The sequence below is a fragment of the Pimephales promelas genome, chromosome 15, assembly GCF_988280905.1.
Source record: "Pimephales promelas chromosome 15, fPimPro1.hap1.1, whole genome shotgun sequence".
Classification (NCBI taxonomy): domain Eukaryota; kingdom Metazoa; phylum Chordata; class Actinopteri; order Cypriniformes; family Leuciscidae; genus Pimephales; species Pimephales promelas.
Window position 1 is genome coordinate 34541753 of NC_142783.1, and position 24139 is coordinate 34565891.

The following is a 24139-nucleotide window of genomic DNA, read 5'->3' on the forward strand; positions in this document are numbered from 1 at the left end:
ATTTCACACACGCATTCTAGGGATATCGTAGATTTATATTACATCTTGTGAAAAGGGCTTTAATATGTCGTCTTAAAAAGCTATCCCAGTCTTACTAAAGTAGTTAACGCAAATTCACGATTTGATCCAGATCAAAACTAATCTGATTTCAGAATCCCCTTTTCCTTTTAAACAACTCATTCTCAAGATAAGAACCAATATAGGTGAAATCGGTTCAACAACTGGTGCAGGGACCGTTGGAAAAGTGGGAGAGAGAGATATGGCCATCCCAAGAGTCACTGCAAGGTGTGCAGATGACATCAGTCTTTTAGTTTCGCAATTTCCAAATAAAAAAAAATAGATTTATACATATTTAACTGAAATATTAATCTCATGGCTATTTAAGTAATGTGATTCTTATATAATTTTTGACTGCAGATTTGTTTTTAAACAGACGGTGGACGCGCTTATCTGAACTATTTAATGAGTGTACTGGATAAAAATACATTTTTAAAAGCTTCCTCTTTCTGTTTGACCTCTGAATCATGCATTATAATAAATAAAATGATTATTGTACCTTATTGAATCCTCTCAAAGAAGACACCAAATTTTGGCATCACTTGACTGGCTTTTCAATAGCATACTTTGCAGTATATGCTAGTGTGCTTTTCCAATGCAGCCTCTTGGGCCAGTTGTTCAAATGTAAGCTGATCGGATTTTGGTTGTCGGATTGGATCAAATCTTGACAATGGGTTGTTCAAAAGGGAAAGAAGGAATCTGAAATCAGATTAGATCAGGGAATCCAATCCTAGTTTTAATCTGGATCAAACCTTCAGTTTGTGTTCAAAACATGTCAGTGGGATTTGGATAACTTTGATCCAAAAAAACAGGATTAACCTGATCCCAACAGGGGGTAGGATTTCAAGGTGGATTTCAGGAAGAAAATGTAGTAAATTGGTCAAATAATATATTTGTATCATTTAGTGTATATACTTTTATTTATATTCTGCACTTGACTTGTGTAACCGATGTAACAGTGATAAAGTAGACATAGGCTAACAATTAAGCTATTCAGTATAGTAAAGTAAAAATAAAATAAAAATTATCTTGTCCCCATTTGTGTTTTGTCTGAAAATAAGAAACACTTACAGTGACCCCATGTTGGCTCTTCTACCTGTTCTTTACATAGATGTGGAAGCCCACATTGTGATGTCGCATTTAGAGCACTGGTAATCTTGAAAACTGTGTATCTGGATCAGGGTGATCCAGTCCAATGTTGCTTTGAAAAACCGCCATAAAAGTAAGACGGATTACCTGATCCTGGGAAAAAATGGGATTTCCAAATCCGGATCATTTTGACCCAGATTAAATGTTTTGAACAACTGGCCCCTTGTGTTAACTCTCAGCTTAATGAGGGACAGGTGAAAACAACAAGCTGATTGAGAAACAGTTTTGTTTGGTCAACCTGTATCAGCGAGTGATTTAAGAAGTGAGTACAAACAACTCAGTGTCTCTTCTTTTATTGTCGAGATTCTTTCAGTAGCTGTTTTTTTTTTTTTTGCTTGCTCTCTTGAGTAGTATAACAAATTCACCATGCCTTGGACAATGGGCATCTTACTTTTCATAATGTCTGTGACCATGTTGAGTTCTTCTTTAAGGGCCGGTCCTGAGTCCTTTTTTGAAATGGGTGCTCCTTATGGAGAGGTCTCTGAAAACACAGTCCGTTTGGGCAAACTTTTAATTGGTGCTCAAGGTGTGGTATCTGAAGAAGAAATGGAAATATCTGGGCTTAGGTCAGCAGAACAGTCTCATGAATACCGGTCAAATGAAGAAGGTAATTTGAGATCATAATTTAAAGTTGGACCTGCTTTTTAAATGGGAATTACAAATTAACTTTATTTTTAAGAGCGGTTCCGCCTTGCTAAAGCTAAGCTGCGACGTCTGGGTCCTTCTGTGCACTGTGGAAACGATTCAATGACCTTGCGCATTCCAGGATCAAGGACACCACACTTTCTGGTTGATCGAGGTAAGTTGCTTTGGATTTGTGGGCCACCACACATTCCCTTCATGGTTTCATGTTACATGCACCAATAACCTAACATATTGCATGTTTAATTTCTCTGTGATAAAATAATTTAACCATTAAGCTGTGGCATTAATGCCAATGACTATGTATGTGGTTAACTTGCTTCAAAGTGAGATCTGGGGGTTCAAACATTCCGATGTGCAAAGTTGCCATATTTTCTTTGATCGAGGTAAGTTGTTTTGGATTTGTTTGTTTTTTAATGCATGCATTTGTTAATCAGGAATTGAGTCACCAGTGCCTCTGTCTGAGATGCCAGCCAGCTGTGGTTTCTCACTGAAGCGGGCGCGCAGAGATGTTTCTCTTGGTGCTCCATACCAGGGCTGTCATGTCAGAAAACAGGTTAGTGTGCATACTAAAGATGTGTGCACTGTTGCTCTGCTCCAACCAAGTGAAAAGTGGGCCCTGGAATGAATGGTTCTCGTTTCTTCCTAATTCTCCTAACAGGGTGGACGTTATATTCTGCCACTCTTTATAATGGGGGCTCCAATGCAAATGTCTTGTCCTGTGAGTCTTCCCCTCCCTACAGTGTCCTGCTCCCCTTCTGGCATGATGATCTCACTTAGCGTCAGACCAGATGATGTTAAAGTTAAAGGCGAGTCCCCTAATTCTTTAATTTAAGAGGTGATTTAGCTTTATTTATGGTCTCCTCTTTCCTCTTAGTTGATGGATCATGGCAGCCTCTGCTTCAAGCATATTCCAGATGCTCCTTCATGTTGGAGTCTGTTGATGGTTCACTGGTTGTCACTGCACCATTTATAGGACGCTGTTGGGATATTAAGGTATTAATAACCAAGTCAACTTGTTTGATTCATCTTCATGTATGCTAGTTGATGGTTAATGTCTTCCTTAGGATGCTGACATGCAGCTCCATTTGATGTACGGTGACCGGCAAGTGACTCTTTCTTGTCCTTGGACAAAACCAATGCTGGCCCCAATAACCGATGGTCCGCTTCTGGACCCATTTGGCAGTCAACAAATGTTTTACCCATTTCATGGATATGCGGGGCATAATTTTCATGGTCGCCCTGGTGTACGACCTATACCTCCCACTTTGCCACCTACAACCCCTAGTCCTCTTCAAGACCCCAACCAACAAATGTTCCCTCAAATGTATCCCCGGCCAATGTTGGATCCATATCACTCTAATTCTGGAGGTTTCCCAGCAGTACCACAGCGTCAACAGTCCAAGTACCCGATGTTTCATCCACACATGCACCACTTCAAGGACCCAGTTAAAGCAACAACCCCACCTACCCCGCCCCCTGCTGCCCCGTTAGACCAGTTCATGGTACCACAGCGTCAACAGTCCAAGTACCCGATGTTTCGTCACCACATGCACCACTTCAAGAACCCAGTTAAAGCAGCAACCCCACCTACCCCACCCCCTGCTGCCCAGTTTGACCAGTTCATAGGTTATCCACCACGGTACCCAAAGTTTTATGGCCCTAAACCTTTTGTACATCATCACGTTCAATACCCATTTATGCCCAAGTATCCTCAGGATCAAGTCTTTCCTCCTCACAGCCCCAATCCTGCGTCTTCTCCTGTTGGGTCACAATCTATGATCTTTGATTGAAGTGGCAATTGATACTGGAAGAGACTAACTTTATTCTTTTTGTTCAAAAGCCAAATAAAACTTCATAAGACACTAATTGCTTTTCTTTTTCCTCCCTTGAACTGGTTATGGCTCCGTTTTAATCTAAAAAGCTTAGTCTTCATACAAGCTTGCCCTATAAAAAATAAACTCATGGATCTTTCTGCTTTTATTTACAAATGCTTGAATGCAGCATGACCGAAAAGAAGACCTAATGTTCCAAGTCTTAAACGTAGTACAAGCCTTTTCTCATGTGACCGCAGCTCAATTACTGAAACACTTTCCAAATATTGAAACAAAAGGAATATGTAGTTGATCACTAAAATAGACGGAGTAATGGGTGTTGAGGTCTTTCCATTACTCGGTCATGCAAAGAAAGGGACTCTTTGAATTGGTGGTTTCATGTGGAAGCCAAAAAACTCATAGCATAGACAAGTAACTGGGAGAGGGCTAGTGTGAGTAATTGGATAATGAGATGAGGAAGAATGTGTGCTTGACCTTCTTCTCTTCAATATGTACATGTACACTACTTTTCGCGCTCACCTTATCACCTTTCACATCTCACCAGCGCACACGGATCAGCGTTCGTAGATCGACTGGTAGAGACTATTTTTCAAAGATGGCTTCTTCCTGTATTCGTGAAGTTGACTGTGTATAAAATATCTTCTTATTAAACTGTATGGACACTGACAAAGTTCTCAATGCTTCGGTTTGAATGTAGGGACCCTTATTATGCTACCGTGTTAGCCTACTCTGGGGCTATTTTGAGCCTTGATAGTGGTAATAACAAGCGATTTTTATTTGTCATTACTCTATGCCCTATATACTAGCGTTATAGGCTAAACTGTTTTTAGAGATAAAACTGTTTACATTCGGCAATCATGAAAACAAATCTCAGAAAACGGTTGACTAGGTAGGTAACAATGTGTAATTAGACCAAAGGTTCATTTTGCGCCGGAGTTGTCCTTTAACTTATGTAAAAATTAAACGACGGTCCATCACGTTAGCCAATCACAATCCCAAAAACATCAAGCAGCTCCTCTGCATAATAGAGCAGCTGTATTTGCAAATGCAAACTGACGAAAAGGGTTTACACCTGACAAAATCGTGATCACCATAGCCAGCCATAGGTCGCACTTTTGATGCAGGAGCAAGTTCTGTCGCATAGTGTGACGTCGGCTGCCTAAAACTAATGCTGCGTCCCAATTCGCTTACTTATACTACGCCCTAAAAGTAAGTACTCTTTTTGTGAAGAAAAAGTACATACTTTTGAGTGTGTAGCAAAAGAGTAGGCAAGCTTTGGGACATACTATCACGTCATCTTTAACGGCCAGCTCTGTCGCGTGCTGCGTGCATCCGGTCACTGTAAACTGCCCTGTCAATCATCTTGTCACAGTTAAAATCCTCTATTCTATCTAATTTTATTTCCTACCGTTTCGGAGAGCACGTTCATCTGCCAGTTGTGGGTCTTTCATGCTCTCCTTGTGTTTGCAATTTGAATGATGCATTTAAAACGAAATAGCTGTGTCTTTACAAAAGTTCACAATGCTGCTGCAAATGCAATATAATGTGGACAACATTTAATAAATTCATTTTCGTCAGGTTAGATACTGATAATTAATCACTCAAAGCTCTTTATCTAAACCTCTCTACACAACCGCGGGGACTCGCGCGTCCTCCGTATCGACTACGTGTCTGTAGTTTTTTAACACTTTTTACTCGTGTTTGTAGTTCTAACGAATCCTCGTCCAACGCGCAATGGTTTGTGGTCAATATCAGCCGTTAGAGTGTGCATCGATCTACACTTCGGATTCTGACCGGAAAAAGTAGATCATCCGGGTATCTTTGAAACACTCATTTCAACATACTATGATTTGGGACGTACTAATTCTGTTTTCGAATACTATTTAGGACGGATAGTATGCGAATTGGGACGCAGCAAATGTTTTTCTCCGTTTACACGCAAACGTCCAAACTCTCTGGCCGGTGTTTTTAGAAAGAATATGTTTCAGAGGTGAATTCACTATTTGTGTGTGTGAACGAAGGGCACAAATTAAGAGAAATGTCTCCGTTTTTCAAAATACCCATGTAGCCTACGTGGCTTCAAGGGACATACACACACACACACACACACACACACACACAGATAGCGTTTTGCTCACACCCGGGGGCAAATTTTAAAAGCTATTGTAAATAATATGGGGGGTATTTTGAGCTGAAATTTCTCAGGCACATTCTGGGGACACCAGAGTTATATTACATCATGTGAAAAGGGTCATAATATCATCTTAAATAAAAATGATCCTTGTTGAAAACGCTCTCTAAAGTGGATAAACTTAACGCCGTTTTCGCGTTGTAGTGTGGACTGTGAAGAGGTTTTAAAAATGATGACGGAAGTTTAGCCTTAAACCAATATTGTGCCTGTTATGCTATCACTTTCACGGTGTTGCTAAAGTTCCTTTGGACAGAAAATTCATCCACATTTGCTGTCCTGACGAATTTTTTTTTTTGACCAAACATGCTGAGTGTGACCTGGACACAAGTAAATAATGAGATATTTAATTTGGCTAAATACAAATTGCGAGGTAAATTTATGATTTTACTTATTTTTCTAGCTAAACAGCTATTGTTTATTAATATTGTGATAATAATAATATAGCCTAGGCTAGGCTACTTCATTGAAATTGTGACTGGCATTCTGCAACGAATTTAAAATATCTGAATGATTTTACAGGTTGGAAGCAAGTGCTTAAGGATCTCTCTCATGTTGTGATTTCGATGATGATGATGATGATGATGATGATGGTGGTTATATTGATGGACTCCTCCCCTCCCGGTGAGCAGGTTTCAAGTTCTGAGTCTCTGAGGTCTGATTCTAGACAGACATGGAGAAGCTGAGCGACACACACCGCTAGGGCTAAAACAACCAGCTGACTGAGAATAACCAGCGGCTTATCTGACAGACAGCTGAGGAAGTTTGGCTCGTGTCAGGATCAGGATCAGGATTAGGATGGGCTGCGCGATATCAGGATCCGGATTGACTCCGAGAACACCGGAGATCAGAAGCACGGAGGACGCGGAAGCTCCGGCACGTCTCACGCCGCGTCACATACACCTGATCAAGGAGTCCTGGAAAGTCATCCAGGAGGACATCGCCAAAGTGGGAATTATCATGTTTGTCAGGTGACAATTGTCTTATGATTTATTATTAACACACGTTTATTTGGGTATATCGCTTTTCGAAATACAAACGCAGAGAAAATGCATTTTTCAATCCGTAATGTCACTAGTCAATATCAAAACAAATCATTTCCACCTATTTAATTATTAATAACAGATCCTGATATATTTTTAGACCTGTTGATCCATCCATCCATCCATCCTATATGTAGCCTTTTTGAAAAAGTTTGAACATTTCCACTAATATACAAACAAAATATACTGTTAATTTAACATGTAAATCCTATAGCTGGGCTGGGGCAATTGGTCTCAAAATAAATCAGATATAGCCTATGTATTACAGCTTATTCATCGTCTAGATTTATAAAATATATCTATATTATTTTTAAAAGTTAACACAAGAACCACATTTACTTTTAAGAATAATAAGTCTCACAGCAAGTTAATCACAGTGCAAAATTAAATATGGTTTAAGTTTTTCAAGTACGTTATGTAATGAGAAAATTTTAATCTGAGAAACTGAAACAGTTTTTACCATCCAATCAGTAATCAGTCAATCAAATCAAGTACCGCCTCTTGTTGCATATTTACAATTCACATTACGAACACAAAATGGCATTTCACATTGACTTTAAGTCCAATGCGTGTGTTAATGCTTTGCACTATTGAGGAATATAGAGTTTATCCTCTTGGTTGCATTTTTAATGCATCTCTGGCATCATGTAAAAGTACAACGTGCATCTCAAAAGTAGAGAACTGAGAAAAGCGCACACAGAACAGCTGAATCCGGTGAAAATTATGATTCTGAAGCAACTTTCCCAGTCTCTAGAGAGCTGATGCTCCTCTTTTATCCATATTAACATCAGTGACTGTGTGCCAGACTTTCTTTTGAGCTGAAATTAATCTGATCTTTTATTAATTGTTATATTAAACCTTTATTAGCAGTGCTCATTTATATGATCTCTGTATTCTGTTATTGTTGTGTAATATTGATTTTGAATCTGACAGCTGCATCGTGATTGCTGAGGGGAAATTCATATCAGCATTTTGCAGAAAATTGGTTTTGTGGGCTTATTATGTCCTTTTTTTTTCTGGTATCACAGTATTAAATCTGTGATGTATCCATCACACAGACACTCTGTAGACGTAATAAATCTTTCCAAACATATCAGGACACATTCATTTGTCAGCAGAACCAACATTTGCTGCTCACGAAACAGATTCATTTGCAGTTTGTGTGTGTGAAACAGCTGTTATTATGAAGATATGAATGCAAATGAAGAGAAGCAGTCTCTGAAGAGTTTCAAATCACACCGATGATGAAAGGACAGACCTGAAGATTGATCAGATCCTTTCTCCTCACTCACGTCACGTCTTTTAATCAGCTGGAGAATCTTACTCAATGTATGTCACAAGTCACACTTAACCCATGAATTATGGTCAAATTCTGGGATTTATCATAAACTGACCCTATTTGGAATGGATTAAATATAATTCAAAAATAAATCTCACTATGACAAAAAATTATAAACAATGCTTTAACATTAATAGTCACACATAATGATTGTAAAAACATCTATTTAGTAAGTCCCCCCCCCCCCCCCCCAACAAACTAAGCTTTATAAATATTTTATTGAAGCATGTTTCCATCATGGAATAAAACATAAAAAAGGTAATTTCGGCAACTTGAATTTTAAGAAATAAAGTCTGAGTTGTGAAAATAAAAGGTCAAAAATACTTTTTTTTAATTTCTATACTCTGTGTTGTAAAGTTTGCGTAGTATATAACTGTTTTTAACATTTTAAACATAAGAAGTGTGTAGAAAAGCACTAACACCTGAAGCTCAAACACTGCGCTCGCAACGCCAAGATCATGGGTTCAGTGCACAACAATAATGTACAGCGTTAGTGCAGTGTAAAAAAAAAAATTAAGATAGTTAATCTGCCAAATGCATAAATGTAAATGCCATCCCATCTAACAACAACAACAACAAAAAATGTAATGCACATTCCACAACTCTAAGTTAGAAAGTCACTGGTTAACCAGCATTTCTGACAACATCAATGCATGTGATCAAATATCAACACAAGTTTCATTTACTGCAACCAAAAGATGTAAAAACATCCGAAAACAGCGAATAAAGAGGGCTTTATTGAAGATAAGTGATCCTTGATCTGATGAAGGACATTCAGTGCTCAAACACTCGTTCGTTTTTCCATCTGAATCCGTCTGAATGGGACAAAATGCCTCTTCACTTGATCATCATCATCATCATCATCATCATCATAACAGCTGTTTTCGCATACAAAAAGGGTTTCACAAATGAATCTGTTGAGCAAATCTGTTGAGTCTTAATGTGCGGCTCATGAACATCCGTCCAGATCCTCAGTGTCTCAAACTGATGTTCTCCAGTTTATCATGCATGCACTGGGGGAAATTATTTTGCTCTCTAACATAGTATTAGAGTCAGTTTTACCTCTAAATTCCATGTTTAATTCAATGTAATTATTTGATTCCTGTATTTAAAAATAATTGATGACCTTTCTGGTGTGTGTGTGTAAAAAGCACGAGTTTCCAAGACAACCGAAGCCTTCAGTGATTAGAGCGTAACAGTCGGATGGTTTGATCACACACCGGAACATCTGGAAAATCAGGAACATCCTTCACCGAAGCTCTCCAGATATTAAGGCAGGCTCGAAGTCTCGGCACATCATCATAAACACGGCCTGAAACTCATTTGAGCCTTTTCAACACCAGAGCTAAAACTACTCGCCTAACTACTGTGATATAACTATTAAATAAGACAAGTAAACAGTCAGGAAAACAAAGAACAAATAATATGGATGCACCGATTTGAAAACTTTGACGGATAACCGATAATTCTTTGTTTGAAAGCCGATAAACGATATAGTGGCTGAAAAATCCAAATTTTTATATGACTTTTGAGAGCCGGATTATAAAACACTCATTAAAATTAACGTCCCAAACACACAATTATTATGTTTTTATTATAATTTTAAATTATAATGTTCTGATTATAATGTTAAATTATTGAAATATAATTGAAATTGCCTCAAAAAAGGAAAATACAGTTCAGTGCAACCTGTCTTGTCATATCGGCTACACAACATTAATATGAGAACATTATAATTGTGTTTGGTACACTGTAAAAAAATATTGTTGGTTTAACCTAAAAAAGTAAGTAACCTGGGTTGCCTTAAAATTTTAAGTTGATTGAACTGGAAAAAGTGAGTTAATACAATGAAGGGGATTAATTTAATCATCAGAAACTCAAAATAATAAGTTATCTCAACTAAATAAATTATTTAAGTTGATTTGACAAAAGAAAAAATGTTGTGATAACAAATCTTGAAAATAGATTTTTTTACACTGTAAAAAAATATTGATGGTTTAACTTAGTAAGTAACCTGGTTGCCTTAAAATTTTAAGTTGATTGAACTGGAAAAAGTGAGTTAATACAATGAAGGAGATTCATTTAATCACCAGAAACTCAAAATTATATGTTATCTAAACTAAATAAATTATTTAAGTTGATTTGACAAAAGGAAAAAATGTTGTGATTACTACACTGTAAAAAAACATTGTTGGTTTAACTTAAAGTAAGTAACCTGGTTGCCTTAAAATTTTAAGTTGATTGAACTGGAAAAAGTGAGTTAATACAATAAAGGAGTTTAATTTATTAATCAGAAGCTCAAGATAATAAGTTATCTCAACTAAATAAAGTTGATTTGACAAAAGAAAATATGTTGTGATAACAAATCTTGAAATTATTTTTTACAGTGTGGATTTTAATGGTGAGACTTTAATTTCTGTAATCAGGCTCTGATTTATCAGATTTATCGTCCAAATATCGGTTATCGGTATCGGCCAAAATGTTCATATCTGTGCATCTCTAATTTTATGCAATGCAGTTTTCATAGATGTAATGCCTAAAGAACCGGAGTGAAGAAAACAAAACAAGTATATTTCCTTCTGATGAAATGGCGTAGACCAGTTTAGTGAAAACCAGCATTAAAAAGCCCAAAGCTTTCATACAAACTGAAAGGATTCAGGTTAAATGATGCTACTCTGAGACGGATGGAAGTATTTTAAAGATCTCCCTCTCAGGAAACTACTTGAGTATGAGTTTGTGGTTGAAGAGCTGAGTGTGTGTTGTGTCTGTAACAGGTTGTTTGAGACGCATCCGGAGTGTAAAGACGTTTTCTTCCTCTTTCGAGACGTGGAGGACCTGGAGAGGTTACGCACCAGCAGGGAGCTTCGTGCACACGGCCTGCGGTCAGTACACACACTTCATCGGGCTCAGAAACACACACCCGTGTGCCCTGCATCTGCTCTGTGACCATCAGATGATCTCAGCAGATTAAAAGGGCAGAATCCTTCCAAAACAAAGTGCATTACATTTACATTTATGCATTTGGCAGACGCTTTTATCCAGAATGCGAGGAACAAAAGGCAGTTCATCAAAGAGCCAACAATAAGTGCAATATACAGAGCCAGGTTTATTAGACGACTAGATTAGGAAGTGAACTAGAGGAGATGAGCAATGTTTGAGTGCTAAGGTGATGTAGATCATCATCCTGATGTGCAAATCAAACCAAAGCTCTCTATATCAGGTCATTATTTCTGCTCTCTAACGAACACGAGACATGCATATCTCTTCTAATGTCCTTATACATATATTTATAGAGTTATAAAGCCTGGATTGATTTCATCAACCTGTCAGACACTCAAACCAAAGCACTTACTACAACAAATCCTGTTTATTTATTTATAACCGTGTATGTTATAAAAATGCAACTATCAGTAAATGGAAAAAATTCTGTATTTTTTAAAGTGACTTATTACAAATTTTAACCTGTATTTTCCAAAAAATGGGCAAAAAATCTTACATTAAACCTTGTAAAAGTATCCATGGTATCACCAGGAATGAAAGTTAGAAATATGGGTCTTTTATAAAGTTTATTTAACGTAAAAATGCTGTTTTTTTTGTGTAAAAATCCTATTTAAATAAATATTTATTTATTTATAGAAATTGAAAAAAAAATCATAAATTCTCCAAAAATTGCACAAATGTTGAGTAAAAAAATTAATAAACAGAGTAAAATTATATTTGTTACAAAAATATATTGTTTTGTTACAAAATTAAATCTTATTGTCTGGGGTCCAATAGACCCCGAAGACCACGAGTATGACTTTTTTTTTTTTGAAGACCATCAGAGGGTTAAATGATCACTATCATAATTTTGAAATTTATTGAGATACTGAGTCAGTTGGAATTATGACATTAAAAGTCATAATTATTATGATATCCAAAGTTGAAATTGACCCCCAAAAAAAGTTTTTTGAAAATGTTATAATTTTGACTATGTATTTATTTTGTCATAATTTACTTTTTATGACAAGTCAAAATCATGACATACTGAGACTGCGTAATGATTATGAAAAGTTATAAAAAGTAAAAGTTCTGACAGTAAAAGTTTATGATAGTCAGAATTATGAAATTGAAAGTCAACTATTATGACAAAAATGAAATTATGACAAAGTAAAAATATACAGAAGTGAAAAATAATGACAAAAAATAATTTACAAAAGTAAAAATTATGACATACTGAGTGATATTTAGTGAAAATATATAAAAAATTATGACAAAGTAAAAATTGACATATTGAGTCATAATCACAAGTCAAATTTATGACGGACAGAGTCATAATTATTATGAAAAAAAAAAATCCTCAACCTGTGTGAGATAATTGCCAGTACAGATAAAGACACTAACACCAAAGCACTTACTAGAACAACTTGTATTTATTTATTAGTAGCAGAAATGCTACTTTTTTCAGTAGATGGAAGAAATGCTTAAAAAAAAGTTAGTTTTTATCGGCAGTAAGTGCCGTTAGATCTCTAGATTTTAGACGGCAAAATAGACTTGACCCAGATGTGGGCATTTCACGCGTACCAGATGTGGGCCGGATCGGGGCCGACACTGTCCAGGTCGTTTTATCACCTTATATAGATATAGTGTTGTTTCATGAGTAAAGAAAACACTGTACTTATTCAAACACCCAGTTCTTTATGTACCATTGCATTGCAAACAAGCAGAAACTCTCCAAACTGTTTGTAGCACTTCATTCACAATAGAGGTGGGCGGAGTTATGAGGTTTGACTGACAGTTTGAGGAGCCAATGGAGCTGCGAGGTTTGGTCACAAGCCCTTTTAATACTTTTTATTGGTTAAATATTTGCACAAAGCAACAGACAGATGTAAAGGGTGACCAATAGTATAGAAGCTTGTTTCTGCAGAATTTTGTTCCACAGAATAAAACGTTTTAAAAGATAATTGCGCCTTTTTATCTCACGGTTGTGAGTTATAAAGTCCAATTTTAAGGAAAAAATTGACTTTTTCCCTTAAGGGATTTGCGACTTTAGATCATGCAGTTCTGATTTACTCGGTATATCTTGCAATTGTAAGATAAAAAGTCACAATTAGCTCTATTACTTTTTATTCTGTGGCGGAAACAAGCATCCATACAATAGTAATGATTCATGATACAAAATACAAATGACGAAATATGGAGATAATTTATAATTTAATTAATTTTAATTGATTTAGCAGACACTTATGCAAAGCAACTTATAAATGTGGAACATCAAAAGCAAACTAGTAGCCAACCACTTTTTTTAGCCTTTTTAATATATATATACATATATACATATATATATATATACACACACTACCGGTCAAAAGTTTTAGATCGGTAAGATTTTTAATGTTTTTAAAAGAAGTCTCTTCTGCTCACCAAGGCTGCAATTATTTGATAAAAAATACAAAAATAACAGTAATGTTGTGAAATATTATTACAATTTAAAACAGCGGTTTTCTATGTGAATATATAGTGAAGTGTAATTTATTCCTGTGATCAAAGCTGAATTTATCATCATTACTCCAGTCTTCAGTGTCACATGATCCTACAGAAATTATAATAATATGATGCTCAAGAAACATTTATGATTATTATCCATGTTGAAAACAGTTTTTTACATTTTTAAAGTTTGGGGTCAGTAAGAATTTTTTTTTTTTTTTTGGGGAAAGAAATTAGAAAATACTTTTATTCATCAAGGATGAGTTAAATTGATCAAAAGTTACAGTAAAGACATTTATAATGTTAGAAAAGATTATATTTTAACTAAATGCTGTTCTTTTGAACTTTCTATTCATCATGGAATTTTGGGGGGGAAATGCTACACGACTGTTTTCAACATTGAAAATAATAATTGATGTTTTTTGAGCATAAAATCAGCAAATTAGAATGATTTCTGAAGGATCATGTGACACTGAAAACTAATGTGTAATCAGCAACAGTAATGATGTTGAAAATTCAGCTTTGATCACAGGAATAAATTACACTTCACTATATATTCGCATAGAAAACCGCTGTTTAAAATTGTAATAATATTTCACAAAATTACTGTTATTTTTTGTATTTTTTATCAAATAATTGCAGCCTTGGTGAGCAGAAGAGACTTCTTTTAAAAACATAAAAAATCTTACCGATCTAAAACTTTTGACCGGTAGTGTATATATATATATATATATATATATATATATATATATTAATACGTTCTAGTGCTTTGGTTTGAGTGTCTTCAACTGTACTGCTAATTTTCGCCTTCATAAAATCACTTCAGGCTTTTATAAATGCATGTATAAAGGAAGGGCATTAGAAGGGCGACGCGTGTGTCGTGTTCATTAGAGAGCAGAAATAATAATGAGCCGTTACAGTTCAGATCATGACGGGGATATAAAGAGCTTTTGTTGGGTTTGCACAACGGGATGTTGGATCTCACAGCGACAGAAAGAGAAAAACAAAAGATGGAGAGCCAGTGGTGCTTTATTAAAGCCAGAGATGTGACACTTTCAATGACCTTTGATTGACAGGCGTCATGTGAACACACAGATGCACAGGTTTATCACATACTGTGTGCTTTTTTTTTTGTAAGGAATGCATCTAGATGTTATTGTCACTATGACCCAAAGCATGCACAAAATATCAGATAAACGATACACAAATACCATCATCTGATTGTGGAATCCATTAACACCAAATATCACAGGAATGCTTGAATTTTGCAAATGGACACAGTAAATGCAATGCAACAATTATTTATTGTCTTTCATGGACAAAACTGATTGTTCAGCCTCAAGTGGCTGATAACACATCGGAAGTGTGATAAATCTGATGCGTTTATTGATCATAATCATCCTCTAGACTAGTCTAACTATAGCTGGTTATAATCATGCAACTAAACAACAGTGCATTTATTAATATGAGATGTGCAGAATGTATAATAAAGCATGTTTTCAGTGTCGGACATGATAAGAGGCACTACATAATGTTTACTATTATTATCTGACAGCTCTACACACACTGATCTACACACACACACACACACACACACTGATTCTCTGCGTTTGCTCTTAAATCCCCCGAACACCAATTACTGATTGAATGTGGCGTTGCTGTAAAGGCCGAGAGGCTGTTGAGCGAAACGTGTGTGTGTGTGTGTGTGTGTGTGTGTGTGGTGTAATGAGGCCGCGGGCCGATCGCTCTTCACAGCATGAAAACAGAACGAGCACTCAGATTAGGCCTGTGCTTTCTGAACTGAGGGTTTGAGTGACAGCTGTCAATCAGAGAGTCACACTCAACTTCATGACACACAAACACTTTACATTAGTGACCCGTGTCTCTGCCGGATGGAAGAACGTTTTCACCACAGAAGAAAAATAAAACATCCCGCTTTTGTAAATCTTAAAAGTCGAAATTATGACACATAAAGTCACGTTTATGACACTAAAATCATAATTATTAGTCCAAATTATGACAAATTCATAATTGACAGTCAAACATTAATATAAAATTCAGAATTTTGACATACTGAATCATAATTATGATTAAAAAAGCTGTACAAATTTATGATAGTCAGAATTATTAAATTAAAGTTGAAAATTTTAGAAAAGTAAAAATTCTGACTATCATAAATTTTTACAGCTTTTTTAATCATAATTATATATATGATATATATTATCATATTATATATGATTCAGTATGTCATAATTCTGAATTTTATAGCAATTTTTACTTGTTCAACTATTTTTGTCATAATTTTTACTTTTCTCAAATTTTCAACTTGAATTTCATAATTGACAGTCAAATCATAATTATGATTAAAAAAGCTGTAAAAATGTATGATAGTCAGAATTAGGAAATTGAAGTTGAAAATTTGAGAAAAGTAAAAATTATGACAAAAATAGTTGACAAAAGTAAAAATTGATATACTAAGTCATAATTATGACCTCATAATTATGTCAGTTTTTACTTTTGTCAACTAGTTTTGTCATAATTTTTACTTTTCTCAAATTTTCAACTTCAATTTCATAATGACATTGTGAGGTCAAAATTGAGGTCATAATTATGACAAAATTCTAAATAAAAAAATGTGACAGGTAAAAAAGTCATAATGATGACAAAAAGTAAGTTATGACGGTAAATATTATGACAAAAACTATGAATTGACAAAACAATCATAATTATGACATAAGTCATCAGCTCATCAATTCTTCTAGACAAAGATTTGCTTTGCTTCATTTGTGCACTTTGCATCAAATGTATATTTCATATAGTCCTTTGGTAAAGATTCATCTGATCATGGACCCTCAGTCGAACAAAAAGATTGTGTCATGACACAAATCTTGACATAAATTCACAGCGATAACTCGATGTCAAGCTCCAAAAAATCACAAACAAATATTGAGATTCTTCATCTCATAATTTTCAGTTGGTATGCAATCATTTTGTTGTCTTGTTTCATTATTATGATGTTGAAAAGCATGATTAGTTTTTTCCTTGAGCTGATCTTCTATTCAACAATATTATTAATATCCTCCTGCACTGACACCATTTTATGAGAACTGGATGCTGACATCACAATTTTCTCCATATATATATATATATATATATAATGAACTAAATTAATAACTTTTTTACAACAAATATGAACCATAACTGAACTTACTTAAGCTGGACTGTGACGCTATTTTCTTCTGGAAACAAATTGTGTTGCATTATTTTCCTCTTATTTTTTTATTTTTTGCAGAGAATGGGTACATACAAAAGAGAACGCATACATCACATAATATCAACCTCAACCATAATAAAGGAGACAACAGCAAAAAAGAAAAGGAAAAAAGATAAATAAAAATACAGTCAAGGCAAATCCTAACAGTCCTTATAGCTTATACTGAAATCACATTAAAATAATTTTCCATTTCTTTTGAGAAGACAGGTTTACAGTTTGAAAAGTTGCTTAGGAAAAAATACAATTTATAACAAACCAGATATTTTGGTTTGTGGGGTCCGAGTCGGTGACTTCTCTTGTGTTGTTCTGCAGAGTGATGTCGTTCATCGAGAAGAGTGTAGCGAGACTCGATCAGCTGGAGCGGTTGCAGACTCTGGCGCTGGAACTGGGAAAAAGCCACTACCGCTACAACGCTCCACCCAAGTATTACGGGGTAACAATCCTCTCAAACACACATGTAGGGTATCTGAACTGTGTCAGTCACGATTTGACGTCAGGCTAGTTCTGTGACAATTATTATACTATATCATATGATAGTTGATGATCATTTATCTAAAAATATATTTTTTTTTTATTTTTTTTTTGATGGAAGATCCATAATGAAATTTATTTTACCAAAGAAAGTTTGCATATTGCACATTTTAAAAATCTCATCATGGATCTTCTCCGAATATTTTTTTTTTGTATTGTACAATAGTTTGTAGTAATAGAAGCATTTTTGGAGCATTCTGTGCATTTATGTGATATAAATATACTAATACCAGTATTCTGGGGGCCGTGAAACTTCTGTGCAACTGATCAAACATGTATTTGATTTGATTTCAGTTTGTTTTAGTTTAAGTACAAATGCTTGTAGTCCGCAGTACTGACCGTGTGTGTGTGTGTTTCAGTACGTGGGAGCCGAGTTCATCTGTGCCGTACAGCCGATCCTGAAGGAGCGATGGACGGCAGAACTGGAGCAGGCCTGGAAAGTAAGTAACGGATAATTGATGACAGTGTGTGTTATTTTTCTAATAACTCAACGGCCCCACACCTCGAAACATTGTTCAGAGGATGTATTTCAAGACATTTGGCAAGTTTTTGTCATGAAAACGCTCTTGTGTGTAGGATTAATTACTTGCGCATCTCATCCCGTTGCTGATTCCAAGAGAGAGAGAGAGAGCATATTATTAACAATAGATAGCCTAATAAATGAAACACGAAGCCCTTTTAACAAGCTGGGCCTATCAGTTATTATTTATATGTTATAATATCGGCAATGATTGTGAAAAACCGTGTAGTTGGACTATCAATTTTATACATTCAATTGAATTTTCAATTGATTATAGATAGGACCATATACTTTATTTATTAAAATTAAACTGTGTTTCCATTGATTGTGAAGTCGGACATCGTAAATTGCATCCTATTTTCCGTTATAAGTGAACTATGAGTAGTGATATGGAGCTGTAATGCGGTCGAGACCGGAACTACTTTAGCCGTGCGTTTCCATGCACGCCACTTTTATGATGGACAGATGCACTTTTATGATGGATAGATGCACTTTTATGATGGATAGATGTCCCTTTTATGATGGAAAGATGCACTTTTATCATGGATAGAAAGATGCACTTTTATGATGGATAGATGCACTTGTATCATGGACAGATGCACTTTTATGATGGACAGATGCACTTTTATGATGGATAGATGCACTTTTATGATGGATAGATGCACTTTTATGATGGAAAGATGCACTTTTATGATGGATAGATGCACTTTTATGATGGACAGATGCACTTTTATGATGGATAGATGCACTTGTATCATGGACAGATGCACTTTTATGATGGATAGATGCTCTTTTATGATGGATAGATGCACTTTTATGATGGACAGATGCACTTTTATGATGGATAGATGCACTTTTATTATGGACAGATGCACTTTTATGATGGATAGATGCTCTTTTATGATGGATAGATGCACTTTTATGATGGATAGATGCACTTGTATCATGGACAGATGCACTTTTATGATGGACAGATGCACTTGTATCATGGATAGATGCACTTTTATGATGGACAGATGCACTTTTATGATGGATAGAGGCACGTTTATGATGGACAGATGCACTTTTATGATGGACAGATGCACTTTTATGATGGATAGATGCACTTATGGATAGATGCACTTTTATGATGGACAGATGCACTTTTATGATGGACAGATGCACTTTTATGATGGATAGAGGCACGTTTATGATGGACAGATGCACTTTTATGATGGACAGATGCACTTTTATGATGGACAGATGCACTTTTATGATGGATAGAGGCACGTTTATGATGGACAGATGCACTTTTATGATGGACAGATGCACTTTTATGATGGATAGATGCACTTTTATGATGGACAGATGCACTTATGGATAGATGCACTTTTATGATGGACGGATGCACTTTTATGATGGACAGATGCACTTTTATGATGGATAGATGCACTTTTATGATGGACAGATGCACTTTTATGATGGACAGATGCACTTATGGATAGATGCACTTTTATGATGGACGGATGCACTTTTATGATGGACAGATGCACTTTTATCATGGATAGATGCACTTTTATGATGGACAGATGCACTTTTATGATGGACAGATGCACTTATGGATAGATGCACTTTTATGATGGACGGATGCACTTTTATCATGGATAGCTGCACTTGTATCATGGATAGATGCACTTTTATCATGGATAGATGCACTTTTATGGACGTTCAAAACAGAAACTATTTACAGCCAATATAAAGCTTGTAAGGGCCAGGACATTGTTTAATATAACTCGGATTGTTTTCTTCTGATAGAAGAATGTCATATACACCAAGGATGGCTAGAGGCCAGGGTAATTAAATCATGGGCTAATTAAAATTTTTGGGTGATCTATGCCTTTAAAAGTATAGTTCAACCACAAATTATATTTGTCATCACTTACTCACCCTCATGTTGTTCCAAACCTGTATGAGTTTCATACCATTTTTATATTGGACAACATCCTGCCTGCAATCTATTGAATGGGGTTTCGGGTAGTATATTTGATAGACATTTTAACTAAAGTTCCTGTTGTGAAAAAAAACTATTTTACTGCACTCAGCAGGCCCCCTGGGGTCCGTAGCACCAAGCGCCGTCCCAAAATTGACTCAGGTCTAAGTCTCATGGCCCTCTATCAGATTCCAGAGTTTCAAGAAGATTGGAGTAACTCAAAATTTCGACCCGGAAAAAACAACCCTGTCAGGTTTTTTTGTGCGAAAAAAAAGTTTCTCCAATCTTCTTGAAACTCTGGATTCTGATAGAGGGTCATGAGACTTAGACCTGAGTGCCAAAATGGAGGCTCTAGACCCTACCAGAGCGGAGATATGGACATCCCACGTAGCATTTATGCCATTATAAATATCTCAATATCTCAGCTCTGTAAGGTTCTAGAGCCTTCCAGAGCTGAGATGTTGAAACTCAAAAATTCGACCCCAAAAAAAAAAAACGACAGTGGTACCCCTTTCGTTTTTTTTTTCGGCCAAAAATTACGTTTCTCCAATCTTCTCAAAACTCTGGATTCTGATAGAGTGCCATGAGACTTAGACTTGAGTGCAGAAATGGAGGATCTAGACCTTTCCAGAGCTGAGATGTTGAAACTAAAAAATTCGACCCAAAAAAAAAAACGACAGTGGTACACCTTTCGGGTTTTTTTTCGGGCAAAAAATTAAGTTTCTCCAATCTTCTCAAAACTTTGGATTCTGATAGAGGGCCATGAGACTTGAACCTGAGTGCAAAAATGGAGGCTCTAGACCCTTCCAGAGCTGAGATATCGAAACTCAAAAATTCGACCCAAAAAAAAAACGACACTGGTACCCCTTTCGGGTTTTTTTTTTCGGGCGAAAAATTAAGTTTCTCCAATCTTCTCAAAACTGGATTCTGGTAGAGGGCTGTGAGACTTAGACTTGAGTGCAAAAATGGAGGCTCTAGAGTCTAGACCCTTCCAGAGCTGAGATATCGAATCTCAAAATTTCGACCCAAAAAAAAAAAAACGACAGACCCTTTCGGTTTTTTTTTTTGGGCGAAAAATTAAATTTCTCCAATCTTCTCAAAACTCTGGATTCCGATAGAGGGCCATGAGACTTAGACTTGAGTGCAAAAATTGAGGCTCTAGACCCTTCCAGAGCTGAGATATCGAAATACAAAATTTCGACCCGAAAAAAAAAACGACAGTGTTACCCCTTTCCTTTTTTTTTCGTTTTCGGGCGAAAAATTAAGTTTCTCCAATCTTCTCAAAACTCTGGATTATGATAGAGGGCTGTGAGACGTTGACTTGAGTGCAAAAATGGAGGATCTAGACCCTTCCAGAGCTGAGATATCGAAATTCAAAATTTCGAACCGAAAAAAAAACGACAGTGTTACCCCTTTCGTTTTTTTTTCGTTTTCGGGCGAAAAATTAAGTTTCTCCAATCTTCTCAAAACTCTGGATTATGATAGAGGGCTGTGAGACTTTGACCTGAGTGCAAAAATGGAGGATCTAGACCCTTCCAGAGCTGAGATATCAAAATTCAAAATTTCGACCCGAAAAAAAACGACAGTGTTACCCCTTTCTTTTTTTTTCATTTTCGGGCGAAAAATTAAGTTTCTCCAATCTTCTCAAAACTCTGGATTATGATAGAGGGCCACGAGACTTTGACCTGAGTGCAAAAATGGAGGCTCTAGACCCTTCCAGAGCTGAGATATCAAAATTCAAAATTTCGACCCGAAAAAAAAACGACAGTGTTACCCCTTTCGTTTTTTTTTCATTTTTGGGCGAAAAAATAAGTTTCTCCAATCTTCTCAAAACTCTGGATTCTGATAGAGGGCCGTGAAACTTTGACCTGAGTGCAAAAATGGAGGCTCTAGACCCTTCCAGAGCTGAGATATCAAAAATCAAAATTTCGACCCGAAAAAAAAACAACAGTGTTACCCCTTTCGTTTTTTTTCATTTTCGGGTGAAAAATTAAGTTTCTCCAATCTTCTCAAAACTCTGGATTATGATAGAGGGCCGTGAGACTTTGACCTGAGTGCAAAAATGGAGGCTCTAGACCCTTCCAGAGCTGAGATATCAAAATTCAAAATTTCGACCCGAAAAAAAAAACGACAGTGTTACCCCTTTCGTTTTTTTTCATTTTCGGGCGAAAAATTAAGTTTCTCCAATCTTCTCAAAACTCTGGATTATGATAGAAGGCCATGAGACTTTGACCTGAGTGCAAAAATGGAGGCTCTAGACCCTTCCAGAGCTGAGATATCAACATTCAAAATTTCGACCCGAAAAAAAAACGACAGTGTTACCCCTTTCGTTTTTTTTCATATTCGGGCGAAAAATTAAGTTTCTCCAATCTTCTCAAAACTCTGGATTCTGATAGAGGGCCGCGAGACTTTGACCTGAGTGCAAAAATGGAGGCTCTAGACCCTTCCAGAGCTGAGATATCAAAATTTCGACCCGAAAAAAAAAACGACAGTGTTACCCCTTTCGTTTTTTTTCATTTTTGGGCGAAAAAATAAGTTTCTCCAATCTTCTCAAAACTCTGGATTCTGATAGAGGGCCACGAGACTTTGACCTGAGTGCAAAAATGGAGGCTCTAGACCCTTCCAGAGCTGAGATATCAAAATTCAAAATTTCGACCCAAAAAAAAACGACAGTGTTACCCCTTTCGTTTTTTTCCGTTTTTGGGCGAAAAATTAAGTTTCTCCAATCTTCTCAAAACTCTGGATTATGATAGAGGGCCACGAGACTTTGACCTGAGTGCAAAAATGGAGGCTCTAGACCCTTCCAGAGCTGAGATATCAAAATTCAAAATTTCGACCCGAAAAAAAAACGACAGTGTTACCCCTTTCGTTTTTTTTCATTTTCGGGCGAAAAATTAAGTTTGTCCAATCTTCTCAAAACTCTGGATTATGATAGAGGGCCACGAGACTTTGACCTGAGTGCAAAAATGGAGGCTCTAGACCCTTCCAGAGCTGAGATATCAACATTCAAAATTTCGACCCGAAAAAAAAACGACAGTGTTACCCCTTTCGTTTTTTTTCATTTTCGGGCGAAAAATTAAGTTTCTCCAATCTTCTCAAAACTCTGGATTATGATAGAGGGCCACGAGACTTTGACCTGAGTGCAAAAATGGAGGCTCTAGACCCTTCCAGAGCTGAGATATCAAAATTCAAAATTTCGACCCGAAAAAAAACGACAGTGTTACCCCTTTCGTTTTTTTTCATTTTCGGGCGAAAAATTAAGTTTCTCCAATCTTCTCAAAACTCTGGATTATGATAGAGGGCCACGAGACTTTGACCTGAGTGCAAAAATGGAGGCTCTAGACCCTTCCAGAGCTGAGATATCAAAATTCAAAATTTCGACCCGAAAAAAAAACGACAGTGTTACCCCTTTCGTTTTTTTTCATTTTCGGGCGAAAAATTAAGTTTCTCCAATCTTCTCAAAACTCTGGATTATGATAGAGGGCCACGAGACTTTGACCTGAGTGCAAAAATGGAGGCTCTAGACCCTTCCAGAGCTGAGATATCAACATTCAAAATTTCGACCCGAAAAAAAAACGACAGTGTTACCCCTTTCGTTTTTTTTCATTTTCGGGCGAAAAATTAAGTTTCTCCAATCTTCTCAAAACTCTGGATTATGATAGAGGGCCACGAGACTTTGACCTGAGTGCAAAAATGGAGGCTCTAGACCCTTCCAGAGCTGAGATATCAACATTCAAAATTTCGACCCGAAAAAAAAACGACAGTGTTACCCCTTTCGTTTTTTTTCATTTTCGGGCGAAAAATTAAGTTTCTCCAATCTTCTCAAAACTCTGGATTATGATAGAGGGCCACGAGACTTTGACCTGAGTGCAAAAATGGAGGCTCTAGACCCTTCCAGAGCTGAGATATCAAAATTCAAAATTTCGACCCGAAAAAAAAACGACAGTGTTACCCCTTTCGTTTTTTTTTCATTTTCGGGCGAAAAATTAAGTTTCTCCAATCTTCTCAAAACTCTGGATTATGATAGAGGGCCACGAGACTTTGACCTGAGTGCAAAAATGGAGGCTCTAGACCCTTCCAGAGCTGAGATATCAAAATTCAAAATTTTGACCCGAAAAAAAAAACG

General features: G+C 36.3%; 2 protein-coding genes across 2 annotated transcripts in view; both read left to right on the plus strand.

Moving 5' to 3' along the window:
- Window positions 1-1480: 1480 nt before the first annotated feature.
- LOC120473221 (uncharacterized) lies at window positions 1481-3717 on the plus strand. The gene is made up of 6 exons (XM_039662938.2): window positions 1481-1813; window positions 1886-2005; window positions 2286-2404; window positions 2510-2657; window positions 2726-2844; window positions 2916-3717. The coding sequence occupies exons 1-6, from the start codon at window positions 1573-1575 to the stop codon at window positions 3639-3641; spliced, it is 1473 nt and encodes a 490-aa protein (XP_039518872.2). The 5' UTR covers window positions 1481-1572; the 3' UTR covers window positions 3642-3717.
- A 2801-nt stretch (window positions 3718-6518) lies between these two features.
- xgb (x globin) overlaps window positions 6519-24139 on the plus strand; it is a 71796-nt gene continuing 54175 nt past the window's right edge. The window contains exons 1-4 of the mRNA XM_039663108.2: window positions 6519-6842; window positions 11028-11135; window positions 17306-17426; window positions 17884-17964. Coding sequence (XP_039519042.2) covers window positions 6670-6842; window positions 11028-11135; window positions 17306-17426; window positions 17884-17964 — 483 coding nt within the window. The 5' untranslated portion in view covers window positions 6519-6669. The remainder of the gene's footprint in view (window positions 6843-11027; window positions 11136-17305; window positions 17427-17883; window positions 17965-24139) is intronic.

Excerpts from the sequence above, each read along its gene's own strand:
- LOC120473221 (XM_039662938.2), top strand. The coding sequence starts at position 1,573 with ATGCCTTGGACAATGGGCATCTTACTTTTCATAATGTCTGTGACCATG. Across the intron at positions 1,814-1,885 it reads ATACCGGTCAAATGAAGAAG|AGCGGTTCCGCCTTGCTAAA; the intron begins GTAATTTGAGAT and ends TTTATTTTTAAG. Across the intron at positions 2,405-2,509 it reads GCTGTCATGTCAGAAAACAG|GGTGGACGTTATATTCTGCC; the intron begins GTTAGTGTGCAT and ends TTCTCCTAACAG.